The following is a 16056-nucleotide window of genomic DNA, read 5'->3' as shown; positions in this document are numbered from 1 at the left end:
GGAAGAAAGAGCACTATATATGGCTTCCTGGTTCAAAGTATATACCATGTCTATAGACGTGTACACCAATCTTTCTGGATGTGATCTCCCAACTGGCATTACAACTGAATCTTTGGTATAAGGCAGTAACTGCAAAGCCAGAAAAGAACTTGCTATCATTTTCTGCATCCTCCTTTCATGAACCTTCCAAGGGATTCCTCCATCTTGACTGTTTTTGAAGCTGGAGACTATCATTCTCCTCTACTTGTTTGTTTCATAGAGTGGTAAGAAATTGAGATCTTAAAACTGAGGGCAGGGAGAGGATGTAGAGAGGAAAGACCAGAGTGCAGATGCATTTTAGAAGGACAGATATAAGGAAACAGAGAATTAAATGCAAATTATATATAAATACATACATATATATATTACATATGCTCACTAAATATTTGAAATAATTAAATGAACTACATAGACTAGCAGCTCCAGTATAATGCTTAATAACAGTACTGACAGTGGGCACCCCTGTCTTATTCCTGATTTTAGTGGGAATGTCTCTATATTTCCCCATTAAGCTTGATGTTGGGTTTTGGGCTGACTGAAATATATTATTACATCACATTAAAGAAGAATTTATTGCCATTATTTTGAGCATTTTTATTAGAAATGGCTGTTTAATTTTAGCAAATGTACTATTTTCATTAAAAAAAACTCCTTCCACATTTAAAAGGATTGAAATATTTTAATTCAACAAATGAAATACAAAAGAACAGCAGCTATAACCATGGAGATGATCATTTAAACAATAATAGGAAAATGCTTTAAATTATACTACTTAAACTTCCCTTACCACTATTCAAATTTCATTCATTATATCAGTATAATACCTCATCTCAGTATCTACAATTTTAACAAATGCTTGGAAAGTTTTTTGTTCAGAAACAGATGCTGGTCTAACAGAAACACATTTGAAAATATTCTTTTTCTGGTCATAGTTTCCAACACACCTATGAACTCGGCCTCTAATCAGTCTTGGAAGTTCACGATCCTGTTTTTAAAAAAATAAATATCAAAGAAGTTATTTTTTACTTCATCTGAATTTCAGTTTTTTATTTTTATTTTTTTTAAAGATTTTATTTATTTATTTGACAGAGAGAGAGACAGCCAGTGAGAGAGGGAACACAAGCAGGGGGAGTGGGAGAGGAAGAAGCAGGCTCATAGCAGAGGAGCCTGACGTGGGGCTCGATCCCATAACGCCGGGATCACGCCCTGAGCCGAAGGCAGGCGCTTAACCGCTGTGCCACCCAGGCGCCCCTGAATTTCAGTTTTTTTAAAACTAATTATGCCCAACTAAATATGAATCACCCCAAAAAGCTGTAATTCCGTCACCTGATTTAGGGCCCCACTGCTTGTAAGACCATGAAAGCTAGGCATATATGGGTGCCCTGTCACAGAGGAAAGACCTTCACTTGGGTAGGGCTTTTTACAATTTGATGAGCTGTTGCTTCTTAAGACTGAATTACTCCCAGTGTAACAGCACATCAATTGTTCACTTTATTAGACTGCTAGAGTTCTACTTCCAGTAGATAGCAGACAGGTAGTTCAGACCAGCTCTCTAGCTAAGAACAACTAAAAGAGCTGGATGAAATATTTTTAAATCTCCTTATAGATGCTAGAAGAGATACCAATGCAGTGAGGGAGTAGAGAGACTCCCATCTGGGAGAGGACAGGAGTCCAAAGCGGGGCTTGACATTTAGGGATGTTTCTTCTTGAGATCATCTGTCAAGAATAGTCAAGACAGTTGAGAGTCTAAGAAACTGAGCAGAGCTTTTGACAGGCTCCTAGGACTGGGAAATAAAGAATGGAATCAGAGGTTCCCAAGGAAAGGAGATTCTGGTCACCACTCATACCCTCACCCCTGGCTTAGGGTTGGGACCCAAAAGGGCTATGCCTTTAATGGAACCAGTAAAATGGAAAAACGCCAGCCAGCATCAAACCCTCTCAATCATTAATTAAAGGTAACTGTTCTGGAATTGCTTTCACCAAATGGTCATAAAAAGCACTAGCTATAAAAGGTAGTATTGATAATTGCTAAAAAGACTATATTAAAAAGAAGAATTTCTGTTCCCCAAAAGCCATCATTAAGACTGAAAAAGCAAACTATGGAGTATGAGAAAAAAATTGCAATACAAATAATGGACGAATAACTTGTACCCAAAATAGTCACACAAAGAAAAACCTCTGATAAATCAGTAAGGACAATACAATAATTCAATAGAAAAAAAGAACAAGAGAGCTGAATAGACTTTACAGAAGAAGGTATCTAAGTGGCCAGTAAATATATAGTGTTCGACCTCATTAGTCACCAGGGAACTGTAGAAAAGTAAAATACACTTAACACCCACATAGCTGAAATAAAAAAGACTGACAGTACTAAGTATTGTTAAGAATGCAGAAAATCTATCACTTGTCTACGCTGTGAGAGTATAAACTAGCACAAACCTCTGGAAAATTCTTTAGTAAATAACTACTATATTGGAACATACGCATGCACTACGATGCTGTGATTTTACTTCTCGGTATATGCTCAACAGAAATGTGCGCATATGCACAAGAGACATATACAATAATATTCATAGAACATTATTCATAACAGCAAAAAATCTGGAAACATGGATGCCACCAACAAAATAGGAATGGTTTTAGCTTTTTGTACATGGAAATATAAATAAATGGACTATAGCTACATGAAACAACATAAATGAATCTTACAAACACTGTGTTGAGGGAAAGACATAAAAGACATACCATATAATATTATTTATATAAGGTTCAAAAATAAACAGAATTAATTTGTGATATTAAAAGTCAGGATAGTAGTTGCTTTTAGGTAGAAGACACGAGGTGGTGAATGAGAGAAGACATAGGATGCATAGGGTGACAGCAATGTTCCATATCTTAGCCTTAGTAATGTTCACTTTGTGATATTTCATAAGTACTTCACAGAACTGTACGATTAAGATTTGCATACTTTTAGGTATATGTTATACTTCAATAAAAGATTTTTTAACTTAACAGACTAGAAAAAATAAGCATTAACGATATTATAGAAATTAATAATATAATTACTATTTATTGATCATCTACTATGTGTCGGGAGATGTACCTTCATATATTTTATTATCTAATCTCCAAAACAACCTTTCAAAGTAGGAATTAGTCTCTCCATTTTACAGATGAAAAAACTCAGGAAATTTAAGCAGCTTACTCAAGGTCATAAAGCTAGTAAATGCTGGAGTAAAACTGGAATCCAAGTCTGATTTCAGAATTTAGGACAATTTCACAATTAATACCAAACTCTTCTACAAAGTATGTAACTCTTACAAAGTCTCCAGCCTCCTTTGTCACCCACAGTCTTCTTCGTCACCAAGACTCTTTCCTATATCCCGGCCCACTCCTTGCCTTCCTCCAACTTCAGAACCACTATCCTTCCATACTCTGGTGATTATAAGCTACTTGCAGTTTCCTCTACAATCCATGCTCTCAGCTTCATGTCCTTCCATATGCTGCCTTCTCATCTAAGAATGCATTCCTTCCACCTCTCCCCTCCCCCAACACACTTTGGCTTCATTTATTACTCTTTAAATATGTAAGATAAGATAGGTTACTACATTCTTCAAAAATCTTTCTCTGATCTGTCCCATCCCTCTTATCTACCTTTAGAGCACACTGTACATACCTCTACCCTGCCATTTATCATACCACAGTGTAACATTTATGTAACTCTTCCTGAGATTATAATAAACTCTTTGAGAGAAAAAGCTGTTTAGCACTTACATTCCACTTTGTATCCCTTGTATCTAGCACAACACCTGGCACATAGTAAGTTATCTGTGTTAGCTGCACAAATGAACTTTAAAGTCAGAACTGAAACCAAACAAAATGTTGAAAGTACTACCAAATTGTTAACAGAATTTCTACTACAATGGAATTATAGCCTGCATTTGTATGTTTTGTTGGCATAGGCTTTGCAAAGAATATTTAAACAAATACTCACTATTTCGTAAAATACACAAGGCAGAGTATTCTTCCCATCTCTCATGAGGAAAGTCTTTGAATAATATGGACCAGGTGTAACAGCTGAATCGAGAACAGCTAAGCAACATTAAAATGGGGAAAATCAGTGCTGGTAAAATGCAAATAAAGTTTAACAGTGGGAAGTAATATTTAAATAAATATTCCTACAACTAGCTCTTCTAGTTTTATTTATACAATAATAAAGACAACATCTTAAGAGGGAACAATATCTCTGAAACTGTTTTATACTAAGGAAAACAAAATTTCTGGCCCTGTCCAATTCAGGGGTTAAGTCAGAGCCCCTGTAACAATCTTTCCCATTTTAACATTATGAATCAGAAGGATACTACCATAAATAACCAAATACATCTTAAGTCACACAAATCAATAACAAATCCAGGAAGTGAAGAAAATCCTAATAAACCATAATCTCCTTTTGCCAATTTTATTTTTAAGATCCCCTAGGTATTCCTATAGACATTCAAAACTATTGTCCAAATAGTATTACTGAGGTTTTCTGAAGTACTATACCTACCCAATATTTCAAAAAGAAGTACAGTTTTCTGTGCATGTTCATGCCAGTACTTCATGCTTTCAATAACTGCAGATATAATTCTTAAAGAATTATCTTTTTCCTTAAGCTTTAACTGATACAATGAGCCTTCCTTTTGAAAAATAAAAACATCGCATTACAAAAACATTTCATTTTTTCATCATACTCTTTCACTTTCCATGTAAAGATTTTAGGTTCTTATGTATAAAATGTATAAAATATATTAAAAATATTGAAAATTTTAGTAGTTATTCCCCTAAATTAAAGACATTATTAGCACTTTACAGGAGAAGAAACTAGGATGTAATTGGATACAATTAACCAAGAAGAGAATTATTTGTATGAACATTCACTCATTCATTGAATATTTTTAAAGCATCATGTGCCAATCCTCTGATAAACACAGGTGAGTAAAACACAGTTCCTTTCCCTAATGTGTTCACACTCTAAGAGGGGAGCCAGACACATTCACTCATTCATTCCAAAAGTACTTACTGGCATTTACTAGCCAAAAAAAAAAAATTACCCCAAATGGCTTGTTGAAAAGACTTCTTACATGTGTATGGGCAGAACAAACACAGGGTACGTAAGCCCTCAAGGACTAACAACAATAAAAGACTTCTGTCATTCCTAAGCTGAAAGGACAAGGGGAAGAAATAAAATTACCACACCTGTGAAAGCTGGACTCATGGAAGAGCAGTATCATTTAGGGACAGCTACTGCCTACAACACAACATTTAAACAGGGAGAAAATTGGAAAATCCTGCCTCTCTCTCCACCCTCTGATTTCCTGGCAGTGACTTCCAGTGGCTGACCCCTAACAAGAGCTAGCCTAGGGACCTCAGAGAGCTGCACTATGTAGGACAACTCAGCCTTCCAGAGCACAGAGTGGAGAGTAAAGAATCTATTGGGCCAGGGAACAAGGGAAGGAAAGTAGTGAACAACCAGAACACAAAATATATAAAAGATATTCACAAAGAGCAATTCGAGCAAGGAGTGGTGAGAGAAGGAAGTAAGGCCGATGTACAGGTATAAGGAAAAATACAAACCAAAGCAGAGAGTCCTATTAGAGTCTATATCATGTTCAGAGAATTGTGAAGGGTCTGAAATGGCTAGTATATAAGAGAATTTGTAGATTATAGAATGAGAAGTTGGAAAGGTAAAATAAACTCTGGCCTGAAGTCCAAATCTAACCTATTGTCTGCTTTTGTAAACTTTTATTGGAACAGAGCCAAGCCTATTCATTTATGTATTATCTACGGCTGCTTTTAAGCTACAATGGTAGGGTTGAGTGGTATACCTAAGAGAGACAATGTGACCTATAAAGTAAAAAAAATATTTACTATCTGGCCATTTACAAAAAGAGTTTGCTGACCCCTGTTACAAAAAACTTAGACTGACACATGAAGAAATGGCAGAATTTCTGTTAAGTAATGGATAAACTCTCATCATCTCAATAATCAGTCAGCAGTGAAATTCAGAACCCAGTAGGACACTCTAAGGCAACTATGAAAAGAAGCAGTCATTCAATCTCTAAGGAAATATTTTGGAAACAAACATTCACCTATGCCAATAGGATTAGATATTTGTGTTAATCATGTAATGCATGAGATTGATTTTAAACGCTCTTATCTCTGTAATCTAAATATTTATCTATCTCATTTTTAAATGCAAATGATCCATATTAAAAAGTTTACCTTGAGAGTGTTTTCTGGAATATCATCCACTATTTTCTTCTTAAATTGATTTTGTTGAAAATTAGGCTTAAATGCCTGTAACGCACTGCTTTTGTCTAGACCTCTCATTGTGGAGCCAGGTATTTTTGATGAGTGTGTTTGTCTAAGTACTTCGGCTTCACTTTGGTGAGATGAATTAGGTGGTTCTGATATTCTTAATGGTTTCCCTTGTTGAACTCCCCAACTCCTTGGACAAGAATTTATTCCATCATTTGCCACCAGGTTTGTTCTTTTGCATTGAGGCCTAACATCATTTCCAGCCCAAGTTTTCCAGCTGGTATTTTTGTTGCCATCCTTGTAGCTGTAATAGGGTTTTTTTTTTTTAAATTAATATTAGTTTTTGTTTCTATATACTTTTTCTTTTAAAAAATTAATAGTGAAAAATTGTGGTTTATAAAGTACTTTGTACTACTGACTAGTTGGAAATTCCAAATACATTATCACAACAACCCTACAATACATTATACCTCTCTTTTTAGGTGACGAAACTGAGGGAGGAAGTAACTTGCCTGAAATTAGACAGCATGTTACTGTCAATCTGGAACCCAGAGAATCCTAGCCTCCCAACTCAGAGTCCAGTGCTATAAAGTATATTTTTAAACTATATAAGCTTTCATATGACAGTGGTTGTCTCTGAGTGGTAAGATTCTGAGGACATTTGCCAGCTTCTTTATACGTTTATTTTTAAATTTTCTACAAAGTAAAACAAGTTAAACTATGGCTTATTGGTGATTTTAAATCACAAGAAGAATAAATACAGGCAGTGTAGATAACTATTTGTTTAGAAATTTTGTACTTTTACTACATAGCTTAAAAGCCCAATTTATGAATCTGTTGCAACATTTTAGTAGCTACATTAATCTAAATGAATTATATTAGCTGATAAGAACACGATGTTAATGAGGTCAAAATCAAAAGTATAATTTCTAAGCAGACCAGTTAAGAGTTCCACTAGTTCAGGTCACAAATTCTTATTTCTGAATAATTCTTCTGAAAATATCACCAGTATTAGCAGGGGGCAAATAATACAACTCATCCCTTGTTAGAGAAAATAATCCGAAGAAAGGTCCAGATTCCCTAGTGACCAGGCACAAATCCAGACTGTACGGGGCCTGAAGCTTGTATACTGTGGGCAGCTTATAATTACCTTAAGTAAATAAGGTACAAAATTAGGTATGCGAATAATGAGGAAAGAAATCACGAACAATTTCAAACTTTTAAAAGGTAATAAATATCATAAACGTCACAATATCCAGGAAAAAATATTTCTAGTATTTTTATTAATTAACTGCCCGATACACCTCTATAAAATTTTTCCTACATTGATCACCTTTTCATATGATAGCAATTTTATTTTCAATAGAGAGAAACCAAATTTTGCCTTTCCTCTCTCATGGCTATAGAAATTACGTTTATTATTCAGTTTAGAAAAATTTCTTTCCGCTTCACAACTCCTTATTGATACACAACACATTGGCAACTTCCTCCCACATTTTTGTGTAGGAAAAGCCCTGGAAGAACCACAGGCCTTCGACCTTCCCGGGTGAGCCCACACGAAGATGCTGCTTCAGCAGCCAATCCAGCTCAGTCAGGTCTTCAACATCCCACCCAGACCATGAAAGGCACTTAAGCTGTAGTGGCTTCTGAGGAGGGAAGAGTAATGTCTGCTTTGGAGCCTTCTCCTTAGATCTAGGTGTCCAATGGGATCCCAAGAACAAGCTCTTATTGGGGCTACATGGATGTGAAGGTAAAGCAGAGATTCTAAACTTAAGCAGAGAACCAGTTAAAAGAGCTTCAGCAGATTACCAGCTGCCTACTTGGGTTTTCAAATGTTTTTTGCTCCTGGATTTTCTGTTGTTACATTCCAACTGTCTGCCAGATTATCTATGATTTCAAATAGGAATATCTAATACTGACTGCCTGTCCAAAATACAGTGTTACCTAATTCTCTAATGCCAGTCAGAATGGATTTTCTTATAGCACCCGCAGCTGAAACTGTGCCTCCAAGGACCATCTCAAACCACTGAATGGCCTAGGTAACAAGCCCTGGGTTACAGAAAATAACTAACTGGTTCTGAGGAAACTAGCATGATCAAAACTAATTTTATGTATTTATTATCTACTTTATTAAAAGATTTCTCCTTTAAAAATATGGTATCTCTAATAAAAGTGAAGGTAATATTAACTTTAAAGGATTGTTGTAAGGATGACTAAAAAACATATCAAAGCACTAAACAAGACTGATACATGGTATATGTTCGATGTTGTTTTTCTAATACTTTGTTCCCAAAATTATTTCCTTCAGTAGTTACTAGTGACTCAAGAATACTAAATCCAACCTAACAAATAATCCATGTCCTTTTCCTATCTATTTATTTTTTCATAATATTTAGGGATTAAACTTAGATTCTTATGGCAATGATCCAGAAGCATCCTCACCATCTTCCTTCATGGTCATCTTCATTTCTTGAGCATCTACCACTGTTTATACATATGCATTCTGGTCATCATCTTTCTTTCTTACTCTCTTCTGTTTACCATGGAGCTGACTGTCTTACTAGGGTGAGACTGACCATTCTATTTGGTTGTCAATTCCTAAATATATCCAACACTAAAATACAGTTATTCCTGACTCTTCATATACTGTCAATTAGATCATTAATGATCCATAGCATGGTGATAAATATTGGCAGAAATTTCATTTTAACATGAAGAATTCTTTGGAAACATATGCACTGACAAATTTGCCTATTTTTAAAGTTTTATATAGCATTTTTAAACTTCTTTTATAAAACACAGTTAATATTGCCATGGTTACTTACTATTAAGTATAAAAATTTCCTAAATGTAATTTTGCCTGAGATAGGAAGAGATGAAGGAGAAAGGAATGGAGGAGAAAAAAAGAGGGGAAAGAGAAGAAGGAATGGAAGAAAGAAAAATCTTAAGTAAACTCACCTCCAATGACTCTTGCTTCTTTCAGTATTTGATTGAATAGACTTAGACATGGAATCTTGACTTCTCAGAAGATGAGAAACTGAATGTGGTATTTGCCTTTCAAGGAAACACGTCTTATTAAATATTAATAGTTTGTTCCCAAACTGAGAAATGTAAAATATACAATGAAGTATAACATCAGTCAGTAACAGACACCATACAGTCACTGGTATGTATTTTTCCACCTACCCTGTGTTCATTGTTTTCATTAAAGGAGGCAACTCTGGATTCACAGCTTCCCAGGCCCAATCTCAAAAGATACAAGTAGCATAGATAAAAGTAAGATAGGTAGCATTTTAAAAAAATTATTATTTCATACTTATTTAATTGGTGGGTAACTAAAAGCCTGAAGAAGAAAAGGACCTGAAGATACAGATATGTTCTTCAACAGGACTTTGTTGTGGAATTTGTCACAGCCTGCCTTATTAATTTTTATAGATGTCTTTCTTTCCATTGTATTTTAAACAAAGGTAATAGTTTAATCTGTATCTTTTCCATGATCAATTCTAGTGTGGTACACCTTCTACTTTGTAGCATGAATTCAGTGTCATCAATGTTTCTTAAATTTTTTTGATCCCAAACTACAGCAAAAAGTACATCACAACCCAGAACACAGGCACATACACACATGCATGGTGTGCATGAGAGAGAGAGAGAGACAAAGGAGAGAGAACATAACAAAACTGCAACATCAATTTGTACCCTTACCATCTGTGATGCACCTTGACATTTTCTATTCTACTCTATTCTCTTCTATTTCCTTCTTTAAAGATTATTTCCCAACCAGACTAATGGATCAAGACAAAAATTTGAAGAACACTGATCTAGCCCTATGTCTCACCCAATGTAAGAATCTTATTACATCCCTGACAGATAGTAATCCTGCTCAGAGCTTGGACAGTTCAGTACTTCAGGTGGATAAACATTTCCCTAGGGAGTAGCTCCAACTGTTGTTATTTTTCAAGGCCAACATTCATGCTATTTAAAAAAAATATTTTAAATGTCAGAGAATTTTTCTAGATGGCAGAGGAAGACCAGATAAATGCCCATTTATGTACATCCATGTGAACTTTTATCTTTCATTGATAAAAATGAAAATGATATAAATTCCTACTTTGAATTCCTCAGATGTGGAAGAAAAGAAAATAATTATAGATTTATAAGCAGACTAAGGCCTACGATTACATGCTGTATGAAATTAACAAATACATATGGGGGGAGAGAAATTTTAAAATTCTAGTTGCAAAAGATCCTATTAAAGATTTTCAAAGTAGCCTCAAAAATATAAAAATGTATATAACCAGCATATACCAAGTATATTTCAGAATGCCTGCTTGTCCGTGCCTTCTTCTGAAGAGAAATAAAAAGTCAGCAAACATTAAGACCTCTCAGCACCCACCACCAAAGCTAATTGTTGCAGAGATGAGAGGCCTAATCATAAAGCTAAACCAGAATTTTAGTGACCTTACTTAAAAAGATGCGCTGAACCAAAGGCCATCTTTAGAATTTAATCAAAAGATAAGGAAGACAGTCAACAGTGGACTCTGAGAACTAAAACTAAAAGGCTTTGTTAACTTCCAGCAAGGACAGTTTAGTGCATGGGCTAGTTGAAGCTATAAGGAAGCCAACTAGATGAGAGAAATAAAGCAACAAATGAAGATAGGCGAAAATGCTATCAGAAGAGAAAAAAGCCACGCAGTAGAAATTTTAGGCTTCTACCCTTCCTCAGGTCTAAATTTTCTCCCTTTTATCCTGTGTTCATGTGTACACATATCCCAATTCCTGAGGCAACTTGAGTTTCTCCATTCTTTATCACCACATGCCTAAGTCACAATATCCACATATCTTGAAAAAGAAAAAAAAAATCTTTACAATGTGGGTTACAACTTCATTGGAATAAAGGCTCCAGATCTAAGATACTCCATTTAAATGCTAAGCCACCCTTGTAGACAAGGAAACTCAAACTACTGTACTGGAATGTTCAGAAAGAGCCAAGTAATCCCTATATTTGGATAAGAGAAAGAAAAAAATAAACTTTCTATTTCCATTATAATAAAATAAAAATCATGATTTTTCTATAATCCTAATTCTTATTTTCTGAAAATTTTCCCCTTATTCTTACCTGGTGGTAGAGGAGGGAAATCATAACTGTCAGAAGCAGTACTGATACTTGGATCATTTGTAAGTGGATTGGATGTTAATGGCTGTCTATTCCTCTTTTTCTGATTGAACAATGGTACAGGCAAACAGCCTAAATTGAATGTACCAATCAGTTAGTACATAACAGGCAAATAGATATAGCTATGGAATAACTGTGTAATCACAATTTTAATTTGTCTACTTCTGCATGTTAATTTTATATTTATCACAGAATATTTCTTTATCTTTGGATTGATTTTTACATTCTTTTTAAGGTCCCAAATAACCTCATTTGTCTCTATAAAAACTCCTTTCCTGTTCTACATTAACACTGATTTAATTCCTCTTGTTTGGAAGTAATTCCCATCTCCTTCCTCACCCCCCAACCCCTTCCAAATCCACTTTTTGTTTTCCTTATTTCCTTTCTGTGCTTGCTTATTACCCTGTCAACTGGAGGGAACCCTTCAAGTACAACAGAAGTGAGGGAGAACCACACTCTGACCCATGCTTTCCAAAACCCTAACCACTCTTTGGACTATGACAGCACACACTTTAGGGCCATGGTTCTCCAACTTTAGTTTGACTAAGATTTATGTGGAATTGTGCTTAACATGCCAGTTCCTAGACCCCACTCATAGATTTTATTTCAACAGCTTTAGTTTGGAATCTAAAACTCTGCAATTTTAGCATGCACTCCAGGTGTCTGTAATATGTATTACATATGGATCATTTTGAGAATGATTAAAATGATAATATTCCATCCACATGAGGATAAATATTACCTCCAAGCCCTCAAGATGGGAGGACTGGGATCTCAAGGCAAGCCAAAAGTCAGAATTTATAAACACTAAAACTAGAAGGGATCTCAGACACAAAAGGGGTCCAAAAAGCTTGCACAGTGCCTAGACAGGACGCAAGCTTCATAAATCTCAGTTCAGATATCTTGCCACTAGATCATACTCTAGCTGGTCCATTAACACTTGTACTGTGGTAAAAACATAGACTCTGGGATAACTGTCTGATAAAAGGCTGGGAAAATTATGTGAGCTCTGAAATCAGACTGCCTGGGTTTGAATCACAACTTCAAAGTATAAATTTGGGTAATTTCCTTAACTCATTGTGCTATTATGACATACACAGAGAAGCTGGATAATACAGTGATTAAAAGCATGGACACTAGAGCCAGATTCCTAGGTTCAAATGCTGGCTCTGCCACATCATAAGTTACTTATTTCCTGTGCCTTAGTTTCTCATCTGGAAAACAGGAATGATAATAATAATACCTATCCCAGAGAGCTGGTGTAAGGATTAAATAAATTAATACATATAATTAAATGGGTAGAATACAGTACAGCCACCATTAATAGCTATTACTGTCTTCACTGTGCATTATCACCATTCCCCTGGTTCTCTTCATTCTTACTCACTGTCCTTTTACTACCTAATAAATTGGGAAAGCAGGAAGTTGTTAGGGAGACAGAAGTGCTTCTGGAAATATTTTAAATAAGTAAGTCACAAACACAAATAGAAATAAATCTATTTCTTTGTTTTCAGCTTAAAAGTGAAAAACAACTGAAGCACATAGGGTTTGTAGAAAGAATACTAGGGTAAATCCAGGAATGTTTCATTTTACTCCCACCTCTGCCACTAAATGTTTTAACTAAGTTATTTTATTTCCTTGGACCTAAAAAGTAGAGAGGCTAGACTATATGTTCAATCTTTTTAAAAAGTTCCTTCCAAAATGTTCCATCTATAAACTACACAAGGTTTACATGGTATATAAAAATATACAAAATTTAAAATAAAAATTTAATAAATAAAATTGAACAATAAAATTGTTTGCTACCTGCTGTACTTCGAGTTGAATTTTCATTCACGTTTCTCTTCATTTCCTTCAATATCAAAGCCTGCAACTTTTCTTTAGCACTCCAAATTTACAAATGAAGTTGATGACTAAATCTTCAAAGAAAGAAATTTTCAACTCAAATTGAATCAACAAAAAAATCAAATTGTCAGCCTAGTAATTACTGAAGCTATGATTTAATACTATGGTTTCACACCTGATAAGGGAATCACTTTACAGAATCTTTTGCTTCCCGAATAAGAATTTATAACAATCTAATTTTTCCAACTCTGTTCGAAATTGGTTAGGACTAAGGTGGCTATAACCTTGCTTCCTAAACATACATGGATTTTCACACAGTCTACATAATGTATTCCAGGACCAAGGACCCCCAATAACAACAGTTCTGAACCACAGAGGGAAATGGACTACAACACTGGCAAACTGGTGTGCTTACAAGGCCACAGAGGAAACATAAACAATTGAACTAACCACGTGAGAACATGCTCTAGCTCACTTTAAAACACTGTGCAGATCACTTGCTTTGGCCATTTAATTTGAGATTCCTGTATTATATAATACCACAGACTAAGGCCTCAATATCCAGAGTAACTGTAACGGTAAGTTTCTATTCGGTGTCTATTTAACTCCAACAAGCGAAACAAGTTTTTTCTTCTACAACAAAATATGTTGTAATTTTTTCCATGTTTAGCCTCCTAATGTACTTCAATCCCAATTTAATTCAACAAACACTTACCTATTACACGACAAGGCAAAACACAAACCTAAATAAGGTAATTTCTGCTCCTAAATCCACTATCCAATGAGGAAAATAGACATGAACACAACTATATAACCATGTAAATCATGCTGAGGTAAACATTAATGTCCAAATATCACTTATGGAAATAAAACTTGGGAAACGTAAGGGCAAGGACTGTTTCTGCTTTGTTTCCACGTCTTGGGCTTGAAGCCGGATACAGCAGGCCCTTTAGAAAATACTCTTTCTTGATGTCATTCTACGAAGCAAAGCAGAGGTTATGCAACTTTCTCTCAACACAGGAATACCAATGCAACTCACACCGTGACCCTAGAGAGGGGCTTACAAGGGCTATTATGTTTCTGAGTGTCGCGCAAACAAAATCAACGAAAGTACGCCATCGTCCCCGCGACCATGGAGTCAGGGACACTGAGTTGCCCAACCCCAGCTTCTAACTAGACTCCGATGGCAGTAATGTGGTTGGCAGCGTCGATGTGCAAAAAGTCTGTTCAATGTATACACACACACACACACACAACCCCCCTCCCCAAAGACCACTGCCTCATATGGAGGCCAGGAGGGCCTATCATGGCTCCTCCGGGGCGGTCCAGTCAGGGATAAGTTCTCTTCCAACGACCTCTACTGATCCAGGGACTGGGGCAGTCCGGTAACTAGGGACAATACAGTCTTTCCCTTCTTGGCCCTCCAGCCAACACGACACACAACTTCAACCTTCAGGTTCCCGCGCCTCCAATAACCGCCACCTGTCGCCCTGTCACCTGTCGCCAACACACGCCAGTCGGCTACTGCCGACTTCCCAGCCTCCGAAAAAGCACGAGAAGTCGAGCTTTGCGCATGCGCGCCGCCACACGTGCGTCCAACTGCGCAGGCGCCGGCACTACTTGCCGTTCGGTTAGCGGCGCAGTGGCGTCGTCCGGTTCGTGGACGATGAGAAAGACACGTGCCCCCTCTCTCCCAGGAAGGAGAACGTTAACACACCTCCCCTCCCGTTCACAGCTGTGAGGTACGCGGCACAGGAATGGGTCTAGGGACAAACCTGTTTCTGTTCACTGCTGAGGTGCACCCGGGACTGGTCGCCCAATCCTCCCCTCCCCCCATCCAACGTACACATATTTTTTAGGTTCTAGACATCAGTTTGTAAGATGCTGGGAGTTCACCTAGAAGAGAATAACTGAAAGGCCACACGCCTCAAAACCAGGTCATAGGGTTTGCTTCACCTTGCTGGGTCAGGGCTGGGAATTAAAGTCGCTTGGCGGCCAGGGGGAGAGCTCAGGCCAGGTTAAGAAGAGGGCCCTGGAAATCCGAGAGCAGTCTATAAGGCTGGGTCTGTGCTGTGCGAGCTCGGTGGGGAGAACAACCACTTGAGACGGGGGAGAGGAAACCGAATGGTGCAGTGACAGTGGCTCTGGCCTTAAGGCCATAGACTGTCACTTCCTGGCTCCCTGGTCTTGGGCAAGTTATTTACATCCTCTATTTTTTTTTAATATTTTTTTTATTATGTTAGTCACCATACAGTACATCCCTGGTTTTTGATGTAAAGTTCAATGATTCATTAGTTGCATATAACACCCAGTGCACCATGCAATACTTGCTCTCCCCACCACCCACCACCAGCCTCTAAACCTACATTTCCCTCCAGTAAAACAGCAAAAAATATTTAATCAAAGTATTAAAAGAGAAAATGAACAGTCCTGGCACACAGTAAACTAGCTCAATAAATGTTGGCTTTTATTTAATAACAATAACTGCTATTTACTGAATACTTACTATAGGCCAGAAATAGTAATCCTAGCTCTGTCTGGAGTCCAAGACATGTTTTGTTGTTACTATAACTTCTGGCCATTTGAAGCCTGGGACACGTGAACAGAAATGTGCAGAGGGTATAGAGATGGAGGAAAGGTTATTAGTACAGGCCTAGGACTATGAAACCATGAGACATTAGTACAGTTGATCCTTG

General features: G+C 36.7%; 1 protein-coding gene across 1 annotated transcript; it reads right to left on the bottom strand.

The window, feature by feature from the left end:
- Positions 1-753: 753 nt before the first annotated feature.
- Positions 754-14880, bottom strand: SPATA22 (spermatogenesis associated 22). The gene is made up of 9 exons (XM_011236168.3): positions 14858-14880; positions 13322-13428; positions 11459-11587; positions 9526-9586; positions 9298-9393; positions 6304-6643; positions 4589-4718; positions 4034-4131; positions 754-1024 (listed from the first exon to the last, which is right to left on the bottom strand). Exons 2-9 carry the CDS (start codon positions 13362-13364, stop codon positions 833-835), a joined length of 1089 nt encoding a protein of 362 aa, XP_011234470.2. The 5' UTR covers positions 13365-13428; positions 14858-14880; the 3' UTR covers positions 754-832.
- Positions 14881-16056: the final 1176 nt, after the last annotated feature.

Source organism: Ailuropoda melanoleuca, chromosome 13 (assembly GCF_002007445.2).
Source record: "Ailuropoda melanoleuca isolate Jingjing chromosome 13, ASM200744v2, whole genome shotgun sequence".
Taxonomy (NCBI): Eukaryota; Metazoa; Chordata; class Mammalia; order Carnivora; family Ursidae; genus Ailuropoda; species Ailuropoda melanoleuca.
This window is presented reverse-complemented; position numbering and strand designations above follow the sequence as displayed.

Coding starts and splice junctions, on each gene's coding strand:
- SPATA22 (XM_011236168.3), bottom strand. CDS start 13,364: ATGAAGAGAAACGTGAATGAAAATTCAACTCGAAGTACAGCAG. Junction 9,587..11,458: donor TTTCCCTCCTCTACCACCAG/GTAAGAATAAGG, acceptor GTATCTTTTGAG/ATTGGGCCTGGGAAGCTGTG. Junction 6,644..9,297: donor AGAAGCAAGAGTCATTGGAG/GTGAGTTTACTT, acceptor ACCCTATTACAG/CTACAAGGATGGCAACAAAA.